Source organism: Heterodontus francisci, chromosome 1 (assembly GCF_036365525.1).
Source record: "Heterodontus francisci isolate sHetFra1 chromosome 1, sHetFra1.hap1, whole genome shotgun sequence".
Taxonomy (NCBI): domain Eukaryota; kingdom Metazoa; phylum Chordata; class Chondrichthyes; order Heterodontiformes; family Heterodontidae; genus Heterodontus; species Heterodontus francisci.
In genome coordinates, this window is record NC_090371.1 from 203,942,744 (window position 1) to 203,961,399 (window position 18,656).

Below are 18,656 nucleotides of genomic sequence, written 5' to 3' on the forward strand. Positions count from 1 at the left end.
GCTTCCAGGGATGTGGATTTCATCCTAAGCTGTTTTTGGTTTACAGGCATGTTGTCAATGTGTTTGTTGTTGCCTGTTGTTCCGTCACACCCTCATTGTAGGAGTGTGTTCTTTTGAGCCCGCTGTGTGCAATTGGAGTATTGCACACTTTATTTATTTATTTATTTATAGATACAGCACTGAAACAGGCCCTTCAGCCCACCGAGTCTGTGCCGACCAACAACCACCCATTTATACTAATCCTACATTAATCCCATTTTTCCCTCTCACATCCCCACCTTCCCTCAATTCTCCTACCACCTACCTACACTAGGGGCAATTTACAATGGCCAATTTACCTATCAACCTGCAAGTCTTTGGCTGTGGGAGGAAATCGGAGCACCCGGCGGAAACCCACGCTATCACAGGGAGAACTTGCAAACTCCGCACAGGCAGTACCCAGAACTGAACCCGGGTCACTAGAGCTGTGAACCACTGCACCACTGTACCAGGCAAGCATGATCAGCCTTTTAAAATTCCGTGCTGGCTCTCCCTAATTAACTCAATCCTCTCCAAGTGCCTGTTGATATTTTCCCTGATTATGGTTTCTAAAACCTTACCCACCACAGATATTAAACTGACCAGCCTGTAGTTACAAGGATTGTCCCTACATCCTTTCTTGAATAAACGTGTCACATTTGCCACTCCAATCCTCTGGCATCTCCTCTGTATCTAACTTCTTTTAGTTGGCTTCGGTTCCTCCTCAACACTGCTCCGTTAGATGTTGTAATCTCGTAGGACCTTGGCTCATTGCATACTTTGGATATCTGTGTGGGTAACAGATCAGTGGTGATTTTGGACCAAGGGACTGATGGAATCCCGTGAGGGTGTAGAATATCTTTATGTTGTTGTGGCTGGTGATTCTGGCAATTGCAATAAACAGTGTATTGTGCCAGTTGTCTTGTTCACTCTATGCCTGCATGGCCTTGGTGAAGTTGTGACAAGATGTCCTGTCAGAGAGCTTTGAGCACAATCACTTGTTTTTTTATTGAAGGTGACACCTCTCTAGATACCGAGTTCATCTCTATAAGGCCAAAAGCATCTGAGGATTTCTGGCATCTCTTTTACCATATCAGGCCAACCTTCTATGATGACTCTCCACAGTGCCTTCAGTTGTGCATCACTGGCTGTTTCTGACTGCAGTTGGTCACATTTGTGCAATGTGCAATAAATCGATTTTGAGCACATCTTCCACATCCATATCCATGCTGTCTACTTGCTGGCACTTCTTCATTCTTGCTCGGGTTTGGCAATCTGCTCAGCGTATCCGAGGTGATCATTTTGGTACCTGGTTTGTAGCAGATATCGAAGTCAAACCCCTGTACTTTCACTAAGAGTCGCGGTAGTTGAGGTGGCGCTCTTGTCAATGGTTTGCGTCAGACTATCGCCAGTGGTCTGTGGTCAGTTTCCACAGGGAACTGCTTGCCAAACAGGTAGGTGTGGAACCTTGAGATCGCAAACACCAGAGCAAGTGTTTCGTGCTCTATGTTTGAGTAATTGGATTGTGCTGAGGATAAACATTTGGACCCGGATAATTGGTTTGCCATCCTGTAGGATGCATGCTCCTAGCCCTTTCTGTGAGGTGTTGACATCCAGGACTGTCATCTTCCTTGGATCGTAACACTACAGGGTACAGGTTTCTGCTGACAATGCTTGTTTGAGAGACTCAAACGCATGCTGATGGCCCGCCTGCCATACCTACGGTACATCTTTAAGAGCTCTCTGAGTGATGATGCTTTGTCAGAAAAATTTGGAATATATGGTGCCAAGAAGTAGAAAAATCCAAGACATCTCTGGCGGTCTTCCGTGTCTTGTGGGGTAGGCATATGTCTTACATCTTCCACTTTGCCTGGGTCAGGGCGAATTCTGCAACCTGAATAGATGGAGCCAAAGAAATTGATCTGACTTACATTCATTCACCTGGCACTTCTACGGTTAAAAACAAGCAGTTCGCAATGAGCTACTGCCTGTGAATGGAGATTTCAATCATGGTCTACTTTGGATTTGCCCATTACCGCAAAATCATCGGCAATGCTTATATATCCAGGCACATTTTCTACAATTTGGTCCATATGCTACTGAGACAGACCTTGACTGACAAATAAGCTGAAGGGTCGTCTCTGGAAGCAGTATCGTCCAAATGGTGTCCTGAAGGTGGTGACTTCTTGAGATTCCTTAGCTAGGTGTACCGACCAATATCCATGTTTAGCATCCATCTTGGAGAAGAATTTGGCTCCTATTATCTTGGAATTCAATTCCTCACCAGGTGAGGAGGGGTCTCAGCTTGCCCCTTCCTCTTATTTGACCGCAACAGGGTTTATTCCTTTTAAACAGTGGTTGTGCTTACTACCTCCATGAGTGCTTTATCTTTTACCTTTACTGTGATTGCAAAAGAACCAATCGGACAGGTTTTCTTGAGTTTAAACAAGAGGTAAATTTATTACACAACGCTCTAACCAGAATTAAAAATACTAAAATTACACTACACATTCACGCACAAATTCACACGAGAAACACACACACACACACACACACACACACACACACACACACACACACACACACACACACACACACACACACACACACACACACACACACACACACAGATTACAGGAGGGTAAATAGATTCAGTGGTTGGATTGCAGTCCTGAATAAACAGTCAATAAATCCAATAGTCCTCAGCTGAAGCTATATTCTTGAAGTTCTCACTGGTCAAAGTGCACTTTGTTTGGCCTGCTTTGCTCAGGGTTGCTTGAAGGCAGAATTGCAGTTGGCTCTCTTCCCTTTGTTGCTGGCTGTAGCAGTCTGTAGGCTTGGAGAGTCCCCCAGTCGCAGACGGTTTTCATTTGATTTTTTCTGGAGAGAGAGAGGGGAAAGAGAGAGAGACAGGCAAGCAGCAGCCTTCTGTGCTGCTGTACATCAGTTACTGCTTGTCTGTGTAACAAAACTTCTAGTTTCTTCAGAGATGAACAGATGGTCACATGGTTCTCACACTCCCCTTTGTTTTTAATGAGGTCCAAAGTCTAAAACACAAAACTTCTCTTAGGTGGGGTTGGCAGTGTTTACCCCCTGGAAGGACATCTCCATTTATGAATGCCTCCAGATGGTTTGGAATGTCCCACTAATCAGGGTGATCTGGCTAATCTACTCAGTTAGCCAAAGCATTTTTCTGACTGGGTTTCTTGTTTGGACTTGTTGTCTCCAATTTAATCTCCAGGTATTTCAGATGTAAATGGCAATGGCCATCTTGGCTGTTAGCTTTTTTTTGAAGTTACTGAAGGGTTTTTTTTCCATTAAAAGTCTAACATAAGTTTCCAACTGAAGAAATTAATACTTTCCATTTGGCATATAGGCTTTTCCTGACAAATTCCTCTAATGTCAGAATCTTGTGGGGCCTCTTTAGGGAGAGGTTTAGACACCTCAGATCTAGATATACCCTGATTTCTCCATCCTTCTTCAGCACGCACATAATTGAGCTGCACCAGTCTGTAAGATGATGCACACAACGGATGATGCCATTGTATTCCATGTCACCTAACTCGTGCTTAAGCTTCTCTTCTAAGTGCACGCTGCACTTTCTGGGAGGGTCGATTGACGGAATTGCATCCTCTCTGAGGTGCAGTACGGCATCGTATTTGAAATCTCCTGTGGCGTCGACCCGGTAAAGGTACATTTGTTGTTGGTCGTGGACTGACTCAATGTGGGTACCCTTGGTCTCTTCTGCTGTAATGGGTACCTTAGTGACCACATGGTTAGTCACCATGTTGAGGTTCCTAAACGCTGGTAGTCCTGCCACTGCTGGTCCGCTCATGTCTACTGGGTAAAATAGTTGTGGTTTCCATGCCAACTTGCTATAGCTGCAAGGGATGGGTGAGCCAGTGTCTGCAGATAATTTTGCAGTTATCGGTTGTAGCATTGATTTCCAACAACTCCAGTACATACCCTTCCAGATTCAGACAGGTGAGATATTTGCTGTAGCTACAGTGTCAATCTTAACCCTGAGTGTGTGTCTGCCAACTTTCTTTGGGCACATGATGTTAATGGTAGCAAAAACTTCCAACTGTTTGACTTTATCAACACAATGTGTCAGGTTCACAGTGTGAAAAGCTTGCTCCTCTTCTGGCTGAGTCTTGTCTCAGATCTGTTTTGCTGTGGACTTCATGGATTGGCTTGCATTTACGCAGGTCTCTGGAGCTCTCCTTGCTGTTGTTTCCCTGTTGCTGCACCTGTCTTCTGTGTCTTATGTTATTTGTGTCCTACTGTGACTTCTGGCTGCATCTTTAGAGCCAGATTTCTTGCATAGGTGGGCCCAGTGTCCTTTTGCACCACATGCCTTGCACAGACCGTGAAATGCAGGACAACTTCACAGTGAGTGGGACAACCACACTTAGCACACCGCTTGCTTGCTCTTTTTGACCTGGTTATCATGCCGATACTGTTGGCTTCACCTAGTGCTTGCAGATGCTGTTGTCCAGCTACAATGGCTTTGTATTTCCTGCCATCTTCTAGCAGTGAATCAATGCTGTGACCTTTCGTCTCCCCCAAGAGGTCTTTCTGGAATGCTTCAATGGGTATTGAGACAATCACCAGCTCCATTAGTTGCTTTGACAGCTCAGTTTCTGAAAAATCACATTTGTTGCCCTTACCACGGCACCTACTGATGAACTGGTCTATTGATTCACGTGGCTATCGCCTGTAGGACATCTATTCCAGGCGGTAAATTCTAAAATTCACTCTTAATCGGAGTTGATCTTCCAGCACTTTCCATATCTTTGCAGGATCTTTCCGGTCTTCTTCCGATAAGCCAGAGGTATTGATTCTGTGTAATCCCTCAATTCCAACTGCTATCAGTATTTTTACAGCCTGCTTCTCTGGTTCTAAAATCACTTGGTCTGTGAGGCATAACTGCATTCTTTGTTTAAAAAGTTTGAACTCGGATAGGATATCAATGGCCTTCCAGTTTGTGCTGGGAAACTTGGTATCCATCTTTCTGCTGTTCTTATGGTTTCTGCACTTTATTTAGCTTTGTTCAGCTCTGTGCTGTTTCCACTTTAAGAAACTCTGTTGTTTAGACTGGCTGCTTGGATGGAGAGGACCAGGTGTTTGACAGTGTTCTGTGTTTATCTTGCTTGCAGTACTTAAGCCTGTTTACAGAATTGTTCAATAGGCAGTTCAATTGCTTTTTTTTAAAATGAGTTTGTTTATGTTCGTCACGCGCAACAGGCGGAGCCCGAGATTGAAAAATCAAATCGTGAACCAGAAAAGATCAAAGAAAACACAAGCAAAGTGGGTTTGCACATAACTAATGTTTAAAATTCCTTTTGCACTGATTTGGCTGATTCCGCCCAGATTGCACCAATCACTAGCAGAAACAGGCAGAAACAGGAACCCTGGGACTGTTCCAAATACTGTTGCACACTGATGGGTGAGTCAGGTTACGAGAGGAATGAGTTCAAAGGGTTCAATACAGTTTACTCATCCTTGTTTTTGCTACTCTTATAAATTGTGTCCCAAGATTTTCAGGTCATTAAAACCCGCACAAATTTGGGACATTTGCCTTCTGACTGCAGCCTTTTTCAGCTATGATGTTTCATTTGTTAGTGAAAACAATAAGATCGCACTGGTTTTAGAAACTGCAAAGTAATGTTTAAGTACACGCTTCATTGCTCCGCTACTGGCCTGGTATTATAACAAACTACATACAGATGGTACGTCCACTCGTCACATAAAGAGACAGCTTGCAGCAGGGTATTTAGTTTTGTAAGTGTAAGCAAATTAGAAACAAATCAAAGTCATGAGTGAAAATAAAATAGTCATACTATGAACATTTGTTCCACACATCTTTTGGAATGAAAATAATACATCTAATCTAGGCACTTCTTTCTACATCAAAGGACCATTATAATTATTCAAATGCAGGGACTGGGACTATTTGTTTACTCCCTTCTCCGTTCCGCATCACAGATGCCAGACCTCAGCCAATTTGATTCACTCCACGTGATATCAAAAAACAGGTGAGCACACTGGACACTGCAAAGGCTACGGGTCCCAATAACAATGCAGTTGTAGTGCTGAAGATTTGTGCTCCAGGTATAGCCGCATCTGTAGCTGAGCTAAAAGCAAAATACTGCGGATGCTGGAAATCTGAAACAAAAACAAGAAATGCTGGAATCACTCAGCAGGTCTGGCAGCATCTGTGGAAAGAGAAGCAGAGTTAACGTTTCGGGTCAGTGACCCTTCTTCGGAACTGACAAATATTAGAAAAGTCACAGATTATAAACAAGTGAGGTGGGGGTGGGGCAAGAGAAAACAAAGGAGAAGGTGCAGATTGGACCAGGCCACATTGCTGACCAAAAGGTCATGGAGCAAAGGCAAACAATATGTTGATGGTGTGTTGAAAGACAAAGCATTAGTACAGATTAGGTGTGAATACACTGAATATTGAACAGCAGCAAGTGCAAACCTGAAGAAAAACAACCTGAAAAGAACAGTGGGTAAGCAAACTGAACAAACTAAGATGAAATGAAATAAATTCAAAAAAAGATTATAAAAAATGTAAAAAGGAATGTAAAAAAAAGGAAGAAAAAATAACTAAAAATGAAAGTAAAATGGGGGGCTGTCATGCTCTGAAATTATTGAACTCAATGTTCAGTCCGGCAGGCTGTAGTGTGCCTAATCGGTAGATGAGATGCTGTTCCTCGAGCTTGCGTTGATGTTCACTGGAACACTGCAGCAATCCCAGGACAGAGATGTGAGCATGAGAGCAGGGGGCAGTGTTGAAATGGCAAGCAACCGGAAGCTCAGGGTCCTGCTTGCGGACTGAGCGGAGATGTTCCGCAAAGCGGTCACCCAGTCTGTACTTCTTACTTGTACTTCTTTCAATGTAGTATACTGTATTCGCTGCTCACAGTGTGGTCTCCTCTACATTGGGGAGACCAAGCGCAGACTGGGTGACCGCTTTGCGGAACATCTCCGCTCAGTCCGCAAGCAGGACCCTGAGCTTCCGGTTGCTTGCCATTTCAACACTCCCCCCTGCTCTCATGCTCACATCTCTGTCCTGGGATTGCTGCAGTGTTCCAGTGAACATCAACGCAAGCTCGAGGAACAGCATCTCATCTACCGATTAGGCACACTACAGCCTGCCGGACTGAACATTGAGTTCAATAATTCCAGAGCATGACAGCCCCCCATTTTACTTTCATTTTTAGTTATTTTTTCTTCCTTTTTTTTACATTCCTTATTACATTTTTTACAATCTTTTTTTGCATTTATTTCATTTCATCTTAGTTTGTTCAGTTTGCTTACCCTTTGTTTTTTTCAGGTTATTTTTCTTCAGGTTTGCACTTGCTGCTGTTCAATATTCAGTGTATGCACACCTAATCTGTACTAATGCTTTGTCTTTCAACACACTATCAACATATTGTTTGCCTTTGCTCCGTGACCTTTTGGTCAGCTATGTGGCCTGGTCCAATCTGCACCTTCTCCTTTGTTATCTCTTGCCCCACCCCCACCTCACTTGTTTATAATCTGTGACTTTTCTAATATTTGTCAGTTCCGAAGAAGGGTCACTGACCCGAAACGTTAACTCTGCTTCTCTTTCCACAGATGCTGCCAGACCTGCTGAGTGATTCCAGCATTTCTTGTTTCTGTAGCTGAGCTGTTGCAGTACAGCTACAAAACTGGCATCTACCTGACAACGTGGAAAATTTCCCAGGTATGTCCTGCCCACAAAAAGCAGGATAAATCCAATCCGACCAATTACTACCCCATCAGTATACTCTCAATCATCAGCAAAGTGATGGGAGGAGTCATCGACAGTGCTATCAAGCAGCACTTTCTCGGCAGTAACCTGCTCACTGATGTTCAGTTTGGGTTCTGCCAGGTCCACTCAGCTCTAGACCCAAACATGGACAAAAGAGCTGAATTCCAGAAGTGAGGTGAGAGTGACTGCCCGAGTATGGCATCTAGGAGCCCTAATAAAATTGAAGTCAATGGGAATCGGGGGAAAACTCCCCGCTGATTGGAGACATACTTAGCACAAAGGAAGATGGTTGTGGATGTTGAAGGTCAATCATCTCAGCCTCAGGAGTTCCTCAAATAGTGTCCTAGGCGCAATCATCTTCACTTGCTTCATCAATGAATTTCCCTCCATCCTAAGGTCAGAAGTGTGATGTTCACTGATAATTGCACAGTGTTCAATTCCATTCACAAATCTTCAGATACTGAAGCAGTCCATGCCCGCAAGCAGCAAGACCTGGTCAACATTCAGGCTTGGGCTGAGAAATGACAAGTAACATGCACACCACAAAAGTGCCAGACAACCATACAAGTTAGGAGAAGTGAGCCATTCGGCCCATCGAGCCTGCTCCGCCATTCAATAAGATCATGGCTAATCTGTTTCTGTCTCGAATTCCACACTCCCATCTACCCCTGATAATCTTTGATTCCCTTGCCTAACAAGAATCTATCTACCTCTGCCTTAAAAATATTCAATGACACCGTCTCCACCACCTTCTGAGGCAGAGAATTCCAAAGGCACACAACCCTCAGAGAAAAAAAAATTAACCTCGTCTCTGTCCGAAAAGGGCAACCCCTGATTTTAAAACAGTGCCCCCTTGTTCTGGACTCACCCACAAGAGGAAACATCCTTTCCACATTCACCTTGTCAGGACAGTTTGTAGAAACATAGGAGCAGGAGTAGACCATTCAGCCCATCGAGCCTGCTCCGCCATTCAATACGATCATGGCTGATCATCCACTTCAATGCCTTTTTCCCACACTATCCCCATATCCCTTTATGTCATTTGTACTTAGAAATCTGTCAATCTCTGCTTTAAACATACTCAATGACTGAGGTTCCACAGCCCTCTGGGTAGAGAATTCCGAAGATTCATAACCCTTTGAATAAAGAAATTTCTCCTCATCTCTGTCCTAAGTGGCTTCCCCCTTATTTTGAAATTGTGTCCCCTGGTTCCAAACTCCCAACCTAGGGGAAACATCTTACATGCATCCACCCTGTCTGTCCCTTTAAGTATTTTGTAGGTTTCAATGAGATCACCTCTCATTCTTCGAAACTCGAGAGAATACAGGCCCAGCTTCCCCAATCTCCCTCCATAGGACAGTCCCGCCATCCCAGGAATAAGTCTGGTGAACCTTCGTTGCACTCCCTTTATGGCAATAATATCCTGACCACCTCCTACAAGAAATAATCTAACCATCTCCCCCTGAAATTCAATAGCATGATTCCCCAGCATTAACATCCGGGAAATTACCATTGACAAGAAACTTAACTAGACCAGCCATATAAATACCGAGGCTACAAAAGCGCGTCAGAGGCTGGGAATTCTGTGGTGAGTCACTCACCTCCTGACTCCCCAGAGCCTCTACACTCTATATGACACAGTTCAGAACTGTGTTGGAATACTCCCCACTAGCCTGGATGATTGCAGTTCCAACAATACTCAAGAAGCTCGACACCATCCAGGACAAAGCAGCCAGCTTGACTGAAACCCCATCTACTACCTTAAACACTCACTCCCTCCACCACCACCCACAGTGGGAGCAGTGTATACCATCTACAAGATGCACTGCAGCAACGCACCAAGCCTCCTTCGACAGCACTTTCCAAACGTGTGACTTCTATCACCTAGAAGATCAAGGGCAGCAGATGCATGGGAACACTATCACCTGCAAGTTTCCCTCCAAATCACGCACCATCCTGACTTGAAATATATCACCTTTCCCTCACCGTCACTGGGAGAAAATCCTGGAACTCTCCCCCCTAACAGCACTGTGGGTGTACATGCACCAGTTTAAGAAGGCATCTCACCACCTTCTCCAGGAAAAAGGGCTAAACATTGGATTACACCATTAATCGGATGTTGGGCGTCACACTTCAGCAAATTTGTTGCTGTCGCTGTATTTCCATGATTGTAGCTTAGTGCCAAGGAGGTCTCCCACTGCTGGCTGCCTGTGAGCTCAGCAGGGGGCCTCGCAGTATTGTGCTGATAACTTGTGGTGCAGGTAGCATTCTGTACTTAAAGACAGTTTGTCCCTCTTAAAGGGAAGCTGCACTGAATATTATTGTTGTAATTCTAAACAAAGAAACTAGAACACCAGGGCAGAGGGGGAGCTCCAGGTTCACAGATGTGGTGCTGGAGGCCTTAGAAGTGGAGGTGAACAGGAAGCCAGATGCCCTGGTTCCTTTCTCATACAACCCTCAGAAGAGTTTGGGAGAAGGTGGTCAGGGAGGTCAATTCCCAGAGTCCTCACAATGTGACAACCTAGCTATCGCTAATGCCAGACCCACCGAGGTTCGTGGATCTGTGCTGTGCAGGGTACACAAGTCATGTGATGGTGCATCCTGAGAGCATTCGCCCTCCTTTGTAGACTCCTCAGGCTGGTCCCTCATCATCTCCATCAGGACCTGCAAAAGACCTGTGGGAGATGGAAGACATGAGCTCGTGGTGAAAGTTAAAAAGGGTACAAATTCAGCATTGTGCAAATCATGATGTTAATTGTATATCTGTCGTGTTTAATTGTATGCAGGTGGTGGGCACGAACAGGCGATTCACTTGTGCCCCTATAAATAGACACTCATGGTGCAATGCATCTGACTGCAGATCAGAAGGTTCTGTGCTCAAAATACCAAGTGCAGTAAGGTCTGCTGTGGCTCAGTTGGTAGCACCCTTACCTCAGAGTCACAAGATTGTCAGTTCACATCCCACTCCAGGCATTTGAAAAAAAATCTAGGCTAACACTCCAGTGCTGTATTGTTCAAAAGAGGTTTAAATAGACACTGACTTAAACTGTGGTTGTTGGGTTAGGAGGTGCTTTCTTGTAATCTGTAACTGTGTTATAAATGCTTATAAAGGTGTGTGAAGATTGGCTCCAGTTGTGTCCTTCACCAACTGGCTTTCTGGACTATAACACATGACAGTTTAATTATTGGGACATCAATTCAACATAAGTGACAGTGAAGTGCAGGGTCTAATATTGTAACTAGGTCTCCCCCATCACCAACGTCCAGTACGTGTGCTACCCAGCCAATCTCAAGTGCTTCCTCCTCCATTGTGGTTAGGGTGGTAATGGCTGCAGATTCACCACCCCCCCGCCCCCTTTCTCTGTCTCTCCCTGGAGTTGCGTGCTCTCTTCTCTTGCAATGAGAGAAAGCAGAGAGTTATGAGTGCTCATAGAATCATAGAAAGGTTACAACAAGGAAGGAGGCCATTTGGCCCATCGTGTCTGTGCTGACTCTCAGCAAGAACGTCCCACCTAGTCCCACTCCTCTGCCTTTGCCCCTTAGCCCTGCAAATTATTTTCTCTTCAGATAATTGTCCTGTTCACTTTTGAAAGCCACAATCAAATCTGCTCCACCACTCTTTCAGGCAGTGCATTTCAGATCCTAACCACTCGCTGCATAAAAAAGCTTTCCCTCATGTCGCCGTTGCTTCTTTTGCCAATCACCTTAAATCAGTGGACCACTGGTTCTCGATCATTTTGCCAACAGGAACAGTTTCTCCCGATCTACTCTGTCCAAATCCCTCATGATTTTAAACACCGCAATCAAATCTCCTCTTAATATTCTCTTCTCCAATGAGAACAGCCCCAGCTTCTCCAACATCTCCGCTTAACTAAAATTCCTCATCCCTGCAGCCATTCTCGTGAATCTTTTCTACATCCTTTCTAATGCCCTCGCATCCTTCCTAAGTGTGCTGTCCAGAACTGGACACAATACTCCAGTTGAGGCTGAACCAATGTTTTATACAGGTTTGTCATAACTTCCTTACTTTTGTACTCTATGTCCCCACTTCTGAAGCCCAGGATCTCGCATGCTTTATTAACTGCTTTCTCAATCTGCCCGGCTACCTCCAATGATTCGTGCACATATACCTCCAGGTCCCTCTGCTCCTGCACCCACTTTAGAATTGTACTCTTTATTTTATATTGTCTCTCCTCAATCCAAATGAATCACTTCACACATCTGTGCTTTAAATTTAATCTGCTACTTGTTGACCCATTCTACTAACGTTCCTATGCCCTGTTGAAGTTCATCAGTATCCTCCTCATAGTTCACAATATTTCCAAGTTTTGTTTCATCTGCAAATTTTAAAATTTTGCCTTGTACAAGGTCATTCAATGTATTTGTCTAACATATTAAAATTGGGTTTGAAAACAATTGGTGCAGCTTCATTTTCACGATGTATGGAATTCTTGAGAATATTTGCAAGAAGCTTTCAAATATTGTGGGTAACAATCACATAGCATTTAAGAATGACTAAAAAAATCTACTTACTTGCTACTTCGATTATGGCTTGTATTGGGACATTGAATAAAGGTTTTACAATGCCTAATCAGAATAAAAAAGCAACACTGACTGAGGATGGAATGAGAACATTTATGGAGGGTGACTGTAGGCATGGGTGCAAAAGTGCAATAGGATGAGGGTGAGTGCTGTCTGTTGAGATGGAGATTTGAGGAGGTAGCTGAAGAGAAAAGAATATAACAGCAAGGAGTGGCGGTCAGAGGAGAGCTGTTCAAGAATGCTAGGGATGTGAAAGAATTATGACTTCAACTGAGGGTTGCAAGAGACTCAAATTGCCGGATCTATGAGGTCATCAAACCTTTTCCGGTACTGCATCCATGTCCTCAGCACCACACTCCTGCTGCTGACAGCCTCTGCTACCTCCGGCCACGCCTGCTTGGTAAAACTGGCCGGTCTTCTCCTCCCGTCCTCAGGGAAGAGGTCTTCTCTCCTGGCCCTCACCACCTCCATCATGACCTCCAGGGATGAGTCGGAGAACTGGAGGATAGGCTTCTCACATCTTCTTTCCGTTACCCAGCTGTTTGACTGCCTCCACAGCAAGGTTTCCTGCAACTGTTCAGACCCCTGAGGGTGTCCCTTTAAATAGACAGCCTTCATTTACAGATCGCACGTGACCCCGCTGCCTCACTGATTGGTTAGGAAACTCGGAAGTGGGATGCTAATGTTAAACAGCCAAGGCAAAGTCCGCTCCATCAACAATCGGGTTCCCAACTCGCTACACGTCCTTCCATTGCGGCAGGGACTATGATTTGAAAATTTTGCCCTATGTCTCAACAGCTACTTGTAGTAAAGCATACCACATGCTCCTAATGAAAGAAAAATCCTTCCAACTTCCCCTTTTGTTTTTCTAGTGATAATCCTGTTTATGCCTCTTGTTTCTGTCGATGTGTCATTCTGTGGCAAGATATTTACCTTCCCAAAATCCTTGAAAACCTCCAATGAATCCTTCTTAATCTTCTCTGTGCAATGAAAAAGGCCCCATTTCTTTGCAAGCCTTTTCTCAAAAGTATAAAATATGATTCTTGGTGTAATTCCCATGAATGTTCACTTTATCTTTTCTGTGACTATGTTGCTATAATAGGGTATCCAAAACTGCACACAATACTCAAACTGTGCCCAAGCAAGTCTCAGCAGTAAAATTTTTGACTCAAGTCAGAAGGTTGTGTTCAAAATCCACTCCAGGAGTTGAAATTCTAATCTAGGCCGATACTTCAGTGCAGTAGTTGAGCGAGTGCAGCATTGTCAGAAGTGCCATCCTTCAAATGAGGTGTTGAACCAAGGGCTCAATTGTCTGTTCAAGTGGATGTAAAAGATCCCATGGACTATGCAAAGATTAGGAAGGAAGTTCTCTCAATGTCTTGTGGCAATATATGTCCCTCAGCCAACATTATGAAAAATACATTAATGGGTTAATGATCTCTTTCTGTTTGTGGAGCTCACTGTGTGCAGACAGGATGCCGTGTTTGCCTAACAATAGTGACTACACTTCAAATGTAATTCACTGGCTGTGAAACACTTTGAGACATTCTGAGGACAAAAAAGACACTGTCTAAATGCAAGCTCTTTCTTTCATCTTTAAATTCAATATTATTCTTATACCCAATATGCCTATATATACACAAGACATTATATTTGCTTCCTCTTTCCTATGCACACTCACATCTTCCAAAATCTATATTTCTGCATGCCTAGATATCTGATCTTCCACTATGCTGAGTCTTACCATTGAGGATATACTTCCTTTCACAGTTCTTATTTTCCAAAAAAGGACCACTTTTGATTTTTTTGAATTAAACTATATCCGCCACCTATCTGTCCACTCCAAGAATGAATGACCTACTGCAATCTCTTACATTTTTCCTCAGTTTAGCATATGCCAAACATGCTTTGGGCAAACATCAATGTCATTCCTCTTGTGCCTATCTCTAATTCAGTTACAAAGAAAAGATTCCAGCACAGACACCAGGGCACATTACTACACTCATCAACCCGCACAGTTCAAAATACTGTTCTTTGGTCATCAAGGCTGCCTTTTCGACCTTAAAAACGTCACTCGCATCTGCCCCACATCTCCCCCTCTAGTGGCAAATTCACTTCAGTGAATATACTGTCCATCAGTGAGATATATTTCCAAAATGTTGATACAAAGACTGCTCAGAATTCAATGAACAATTCGCACTGACATCGTTAGCTCATGCTGAACTGCAAGTGAAAATTTTAACTTGTTATGCCGTTGTTTGCGATGGAATAGGGGATAAACAATAAAGTACATAATTTAACCCCATGTTTCATATCGACAATAAATACTCACCCTAGATATGCATTCATGCTATGGACACTTGCAGGGAAAGGACTCCCGCTATCCATATCTGTGATGCCTGCTTCTTTCAGCGAATCTTTCTGGTAAAAAGATAAAAAGGTAGATACAATCCATCATTGCTAGCTGCAAGAACAGTCCTCTTTAGTCCCAATTAGGGACTGAATTACATATGTGCACCCTGATTCAATTATCACCCATCCTCTGACCCCATTTCACCTAAAGAGTACACTTGATCTTGACTCCCCGATTGATCCAGGTAGTTGCAAGGAGTACAGAAAAATGCAAAGATTTTTCAGCTGTGGTATTAAAAGGCATACTGCACTGATTTTTAACATGTGATAGTTAACTCTGCATTTTAAAATTCATTCCGATCAACTTATATTGATCTGATCGAGCTGCTTTAAATAATGAAGTTATTTTACAAGGTAGATAGGGAATGATTCTTCCATCTAGAAGAGCACAAAACAAGGGGACATAAATTTAGAATTTAAGCTAAGTAACTTAACAGGATTAAGGAGACCATTACTGCTAGAGAGGATTTCTTCTATTCGGTTTGTGGGATGTGGGCATCACTGACTAGGCCAGCATTTATTGCCCATCCCTAAATGCCCTCGAATTAAGTGGCTTGCTAGGCCATTTCAGAGGTCATTTAAGAGTCAACAACATTGCTGTGGATCTGGAGTTACATGTAGGCCAGAACAAGCAAGGACTGCAGATTTCCTCCCTAAAGGGCATTAGTGAACCAGATGGGTTTTTACAACAATCGACAATGGTTTCATAGCAAAAGAAAGTGCGTATGACAGATGCCAGGTTGGTATTACAAGTGAGAACCAAGCTAAATATAGCAAGTTCAGAGGGGAAGTGAAAAAAAAAGAGAAGCAAAGAAAGAGAAGAGATTGGCAGCTAACATAAAAGGGAATTCAAAAGTCTTCTATAGGTTTATAAATAGTAAACAGGTTGTAAATGGAGTGGGGTTGATTAGGGACCAAAAAGGAGATTTATGCACGGAGGGAGAGGGCATGGCTGAGGTACTAAATGAGTACTTTGCATCTGTCTTTACCAAGGAAGAAGATGCTTCCAAAATCATAGTGAAGGAGAAGGTAGTTGAGACACTGGATGGGCTAAAAATTGATTAAGAGGATGTATTAGAAAGGCTGCCTGTACTTAAAGTTGTTAAGCCACCAGGACTGGAGCAGATGAAACCAAGGAGACTGAGGGAAGTAAGGTGGAAATTGCAGCGATACTAGCCATAAGCTTCCAATTCTCCTTAGATATGGGGCTGGTGACAGAGCACTGGAGAATTGCAATTGTTACACCTTGTTCAAAAAGAAAGTTTCAGGATAAGCCCAGCAACTGCAGGCCAGTTTAACCATGGTGGGGGGAAAGCTTTTAGAAACAATAATTTGGGACAAAATTAACTGTCACATGCAAAAATGTGGATTAATTAAGGAAAGCCAGCATGGATTTGTTGAGGGCAAATTGTGATTTACTAACTTGATTGAGTTTTTTGATGCAGTAAGAGAGAGGGCTGATGAGAGTTATGTGGTTAACGTGTACATGACTTTCAAAAAACGTTTGACAAAGTGTCATATAACAGGCTTGTCAGCAAAGTTGCAGCCCAAGGAATAAAAGGGACAGTGGCAGTATGGATATGAAGTTGGCTGAGTGACAGGAAACAGAGAGCAGTGGTGAATAGTTGTTTTAAGGACTGGAGAAAGGTGTTCCCCAGGAGTTGGTGTTGCGACCCCTGCTTTTCTTGATCGCTATTAACGACCTAGACTTAGTGCAGGGCACAATTTCAAAATTTGCAGATGACACAAAACTTGGAAGTATTGTAAACTGCAAGCAGGACAGAGATAGACTTCAAGAGGACATAAACAGGCTAGTGGAATGGGCGGACACGTGGCAGATGAAATTTAATGCAGAAATGTGTTATTTTATACATTTTGGGAGGAAGAACGAGGAGAGGCAATATAAAATAAAAGATACAATTCTAAAGAGGGTGCAGGAGCAGAGGGACCCGAGGGTATATGTGCTCAAATCATTGAAGGCAGCAAGGCAGGTTGAGAATGCAGTTAATAAAGTATACAGGATCATGGGCTTTATAAATAGAGGAATAGAGTACAAGAGCAAGGAGATTATGGTGAACCTTTATAGAACACTAGTTCAGCCACAACTGGAGTATGGTGCCCAAAATTAGTCACCACACTTTAGGAAGCAGGTGAAGGCATTGGAAAGGGTGCAGAAAAGATTTACAAGAATGGTTCCTGGGATGAGGGACTTCAGTTACGAAGAGAGATTAGAGAAGCTAGGACTGTTCTCTTTAGAGAAGAGACGGTGTTGAAAATCATAAGGGGTCTGGGCAAAGTAGATAGGGAGAAACTGTTCCCATTGGTGGAAGGGTTGAGAACCAGAGGACTCTGATTTAAGGTGAATGGCAAAAGAGCCAAATGTGTCACGAGGAAAAACGTTTTTACGCAGCGAGTTATTAGGATTCTTGTCATCAATGTAAATTTTTAAATGTGCAACAGTACCCATAAGGTTGATAATCCATCCACTCAGATTTTTTTTTTTTGATTTAGAGATACAGCACTGAAACAGGCCCTTCGGCCCACCAAGTCTGTGCCGACCATTAACCACCCATTTATACTAATCCGACACTAATCCCATATTCCTACCACATCCTCACCTGTCCCTATATTCCCCTACCACCTACCTATACTAGGGACAATTTATAATGGCCAATTTACCCATCAACCTGCAAGTCTTTTGGCTGTGGGAGGAAACCGGAGCACCCGGCGAAAACCCACGCAGACACAGGGAGAACTTGCAAACTCCACACAGGCAGTAACCCAGAATTGAACCCAGGTCGCTGGAGCTGTGAGGCTGCGGTGCTAACCACTGCGCCACTGTGCCGCCCACTCTAATTAAGTATTTAAACATTTAAATACAAAACTCAAATACAACTTTATTAACTGATGACAGACTATAACTAGTCTCAATTACAATGTGGAAATTAATTCTAAATGGAGAACAAATGACAATCTTGTCAGAAAAAGAGAGAGACAAATGTCTCTTCAATATTCTGGAAACACTATCTAGCACTGGCCCTGTGAAACCTTACAAAGATAGGATGCAGGATGGGGCTAACCTTGCCCTCTATTTCCTTGGAGAAATAAAGGATAAACTTCAATTGTTGTGCTCTTAGTCAGAATTTAATAGGTTGTGGTCGACAAGTATCCAAATGAATATCTCAACGAAGATCAGTTTGCTTAACTGCACTGCCTCGGACTTTACTGTCACTGGATACTGCTCAATCAGCATCTCTGATCTGAATTATCTCACAGGAACAATGGCCTCAAGTATCCCTATAAAAATAAACCTCAAAAGAATTGAGTTTGTACCTGATCAACTCCGGATAGATGTTAGAATTACAGTGACAGGCCATCAACCTATCAAACAAAACAAGCCGGGATATCCATCTGCCGCAAATAAGCCTGTGGTGTTGCTGCTGTTAAGTGTTTCTTTTTTTTTAGCCAAAGGCACATACCTCATTTAATGATGCAGTTAATAATGTTGTCTGAAAGCAGTACTGAAAGACATTGCTCCTGGGACAGCAGCACTGAGTGCTGAATTAGTAGAATGCTTTCATCTGTTGTTTGCTAAAAGTTACTAAACCAACCTTTCTTCAGTTTAGTGGGATGTGAAGGAGGCCACCTTATTTTGCTTTTAGCTACTGAAAATAAAGTGAAGATTATAGCATTCAATTTTGGCTACAAGGAGAAAGAACACTTAAAACTACACCAATTCCTTGTGTTGCTCGAAGTAGAGCATCTGTGTAATAGTGCTGCTTGTCTGTACACACTAATTGATTGGCATTTAAAAAAAAGGCAAAAGCTACAAATGCTGGAAATGTTTTGAACACATGATGGTGAAATATTATATCCAATGAACAACATCCTGCATAGC

At 43.2% G+C, this 18,656-nt stretch overlaps 1 protein-coding gene across 6 annotated transcripts in view; it reads right to left on the reverse strand.

Annotated features, from left to right (window-relative positions):
* lratb.1 (lecithin retinol acyltransferase b, tandem duplicate 1) overlaps positions 1-18,656 on the reverse strand; it is a 180,568-nt gene that overhangs the window by 135,741 nt on the left and 26,171 nt on the right. For all 6 annotated transcript variants that reach the window (XM_068040528.1, XM_068040518.1, XM_068040510.1 and 3 more), the window contains one exon: positions 14,679-14,767. In XM_068040528.1, coding sequence (XP_067896629.1) covers positions 14,679-14,767 — 89 coding nt within the window. The remainder of the gene's footprint in view (positions 1-14,678; positions 14,768-18,656) is intronic.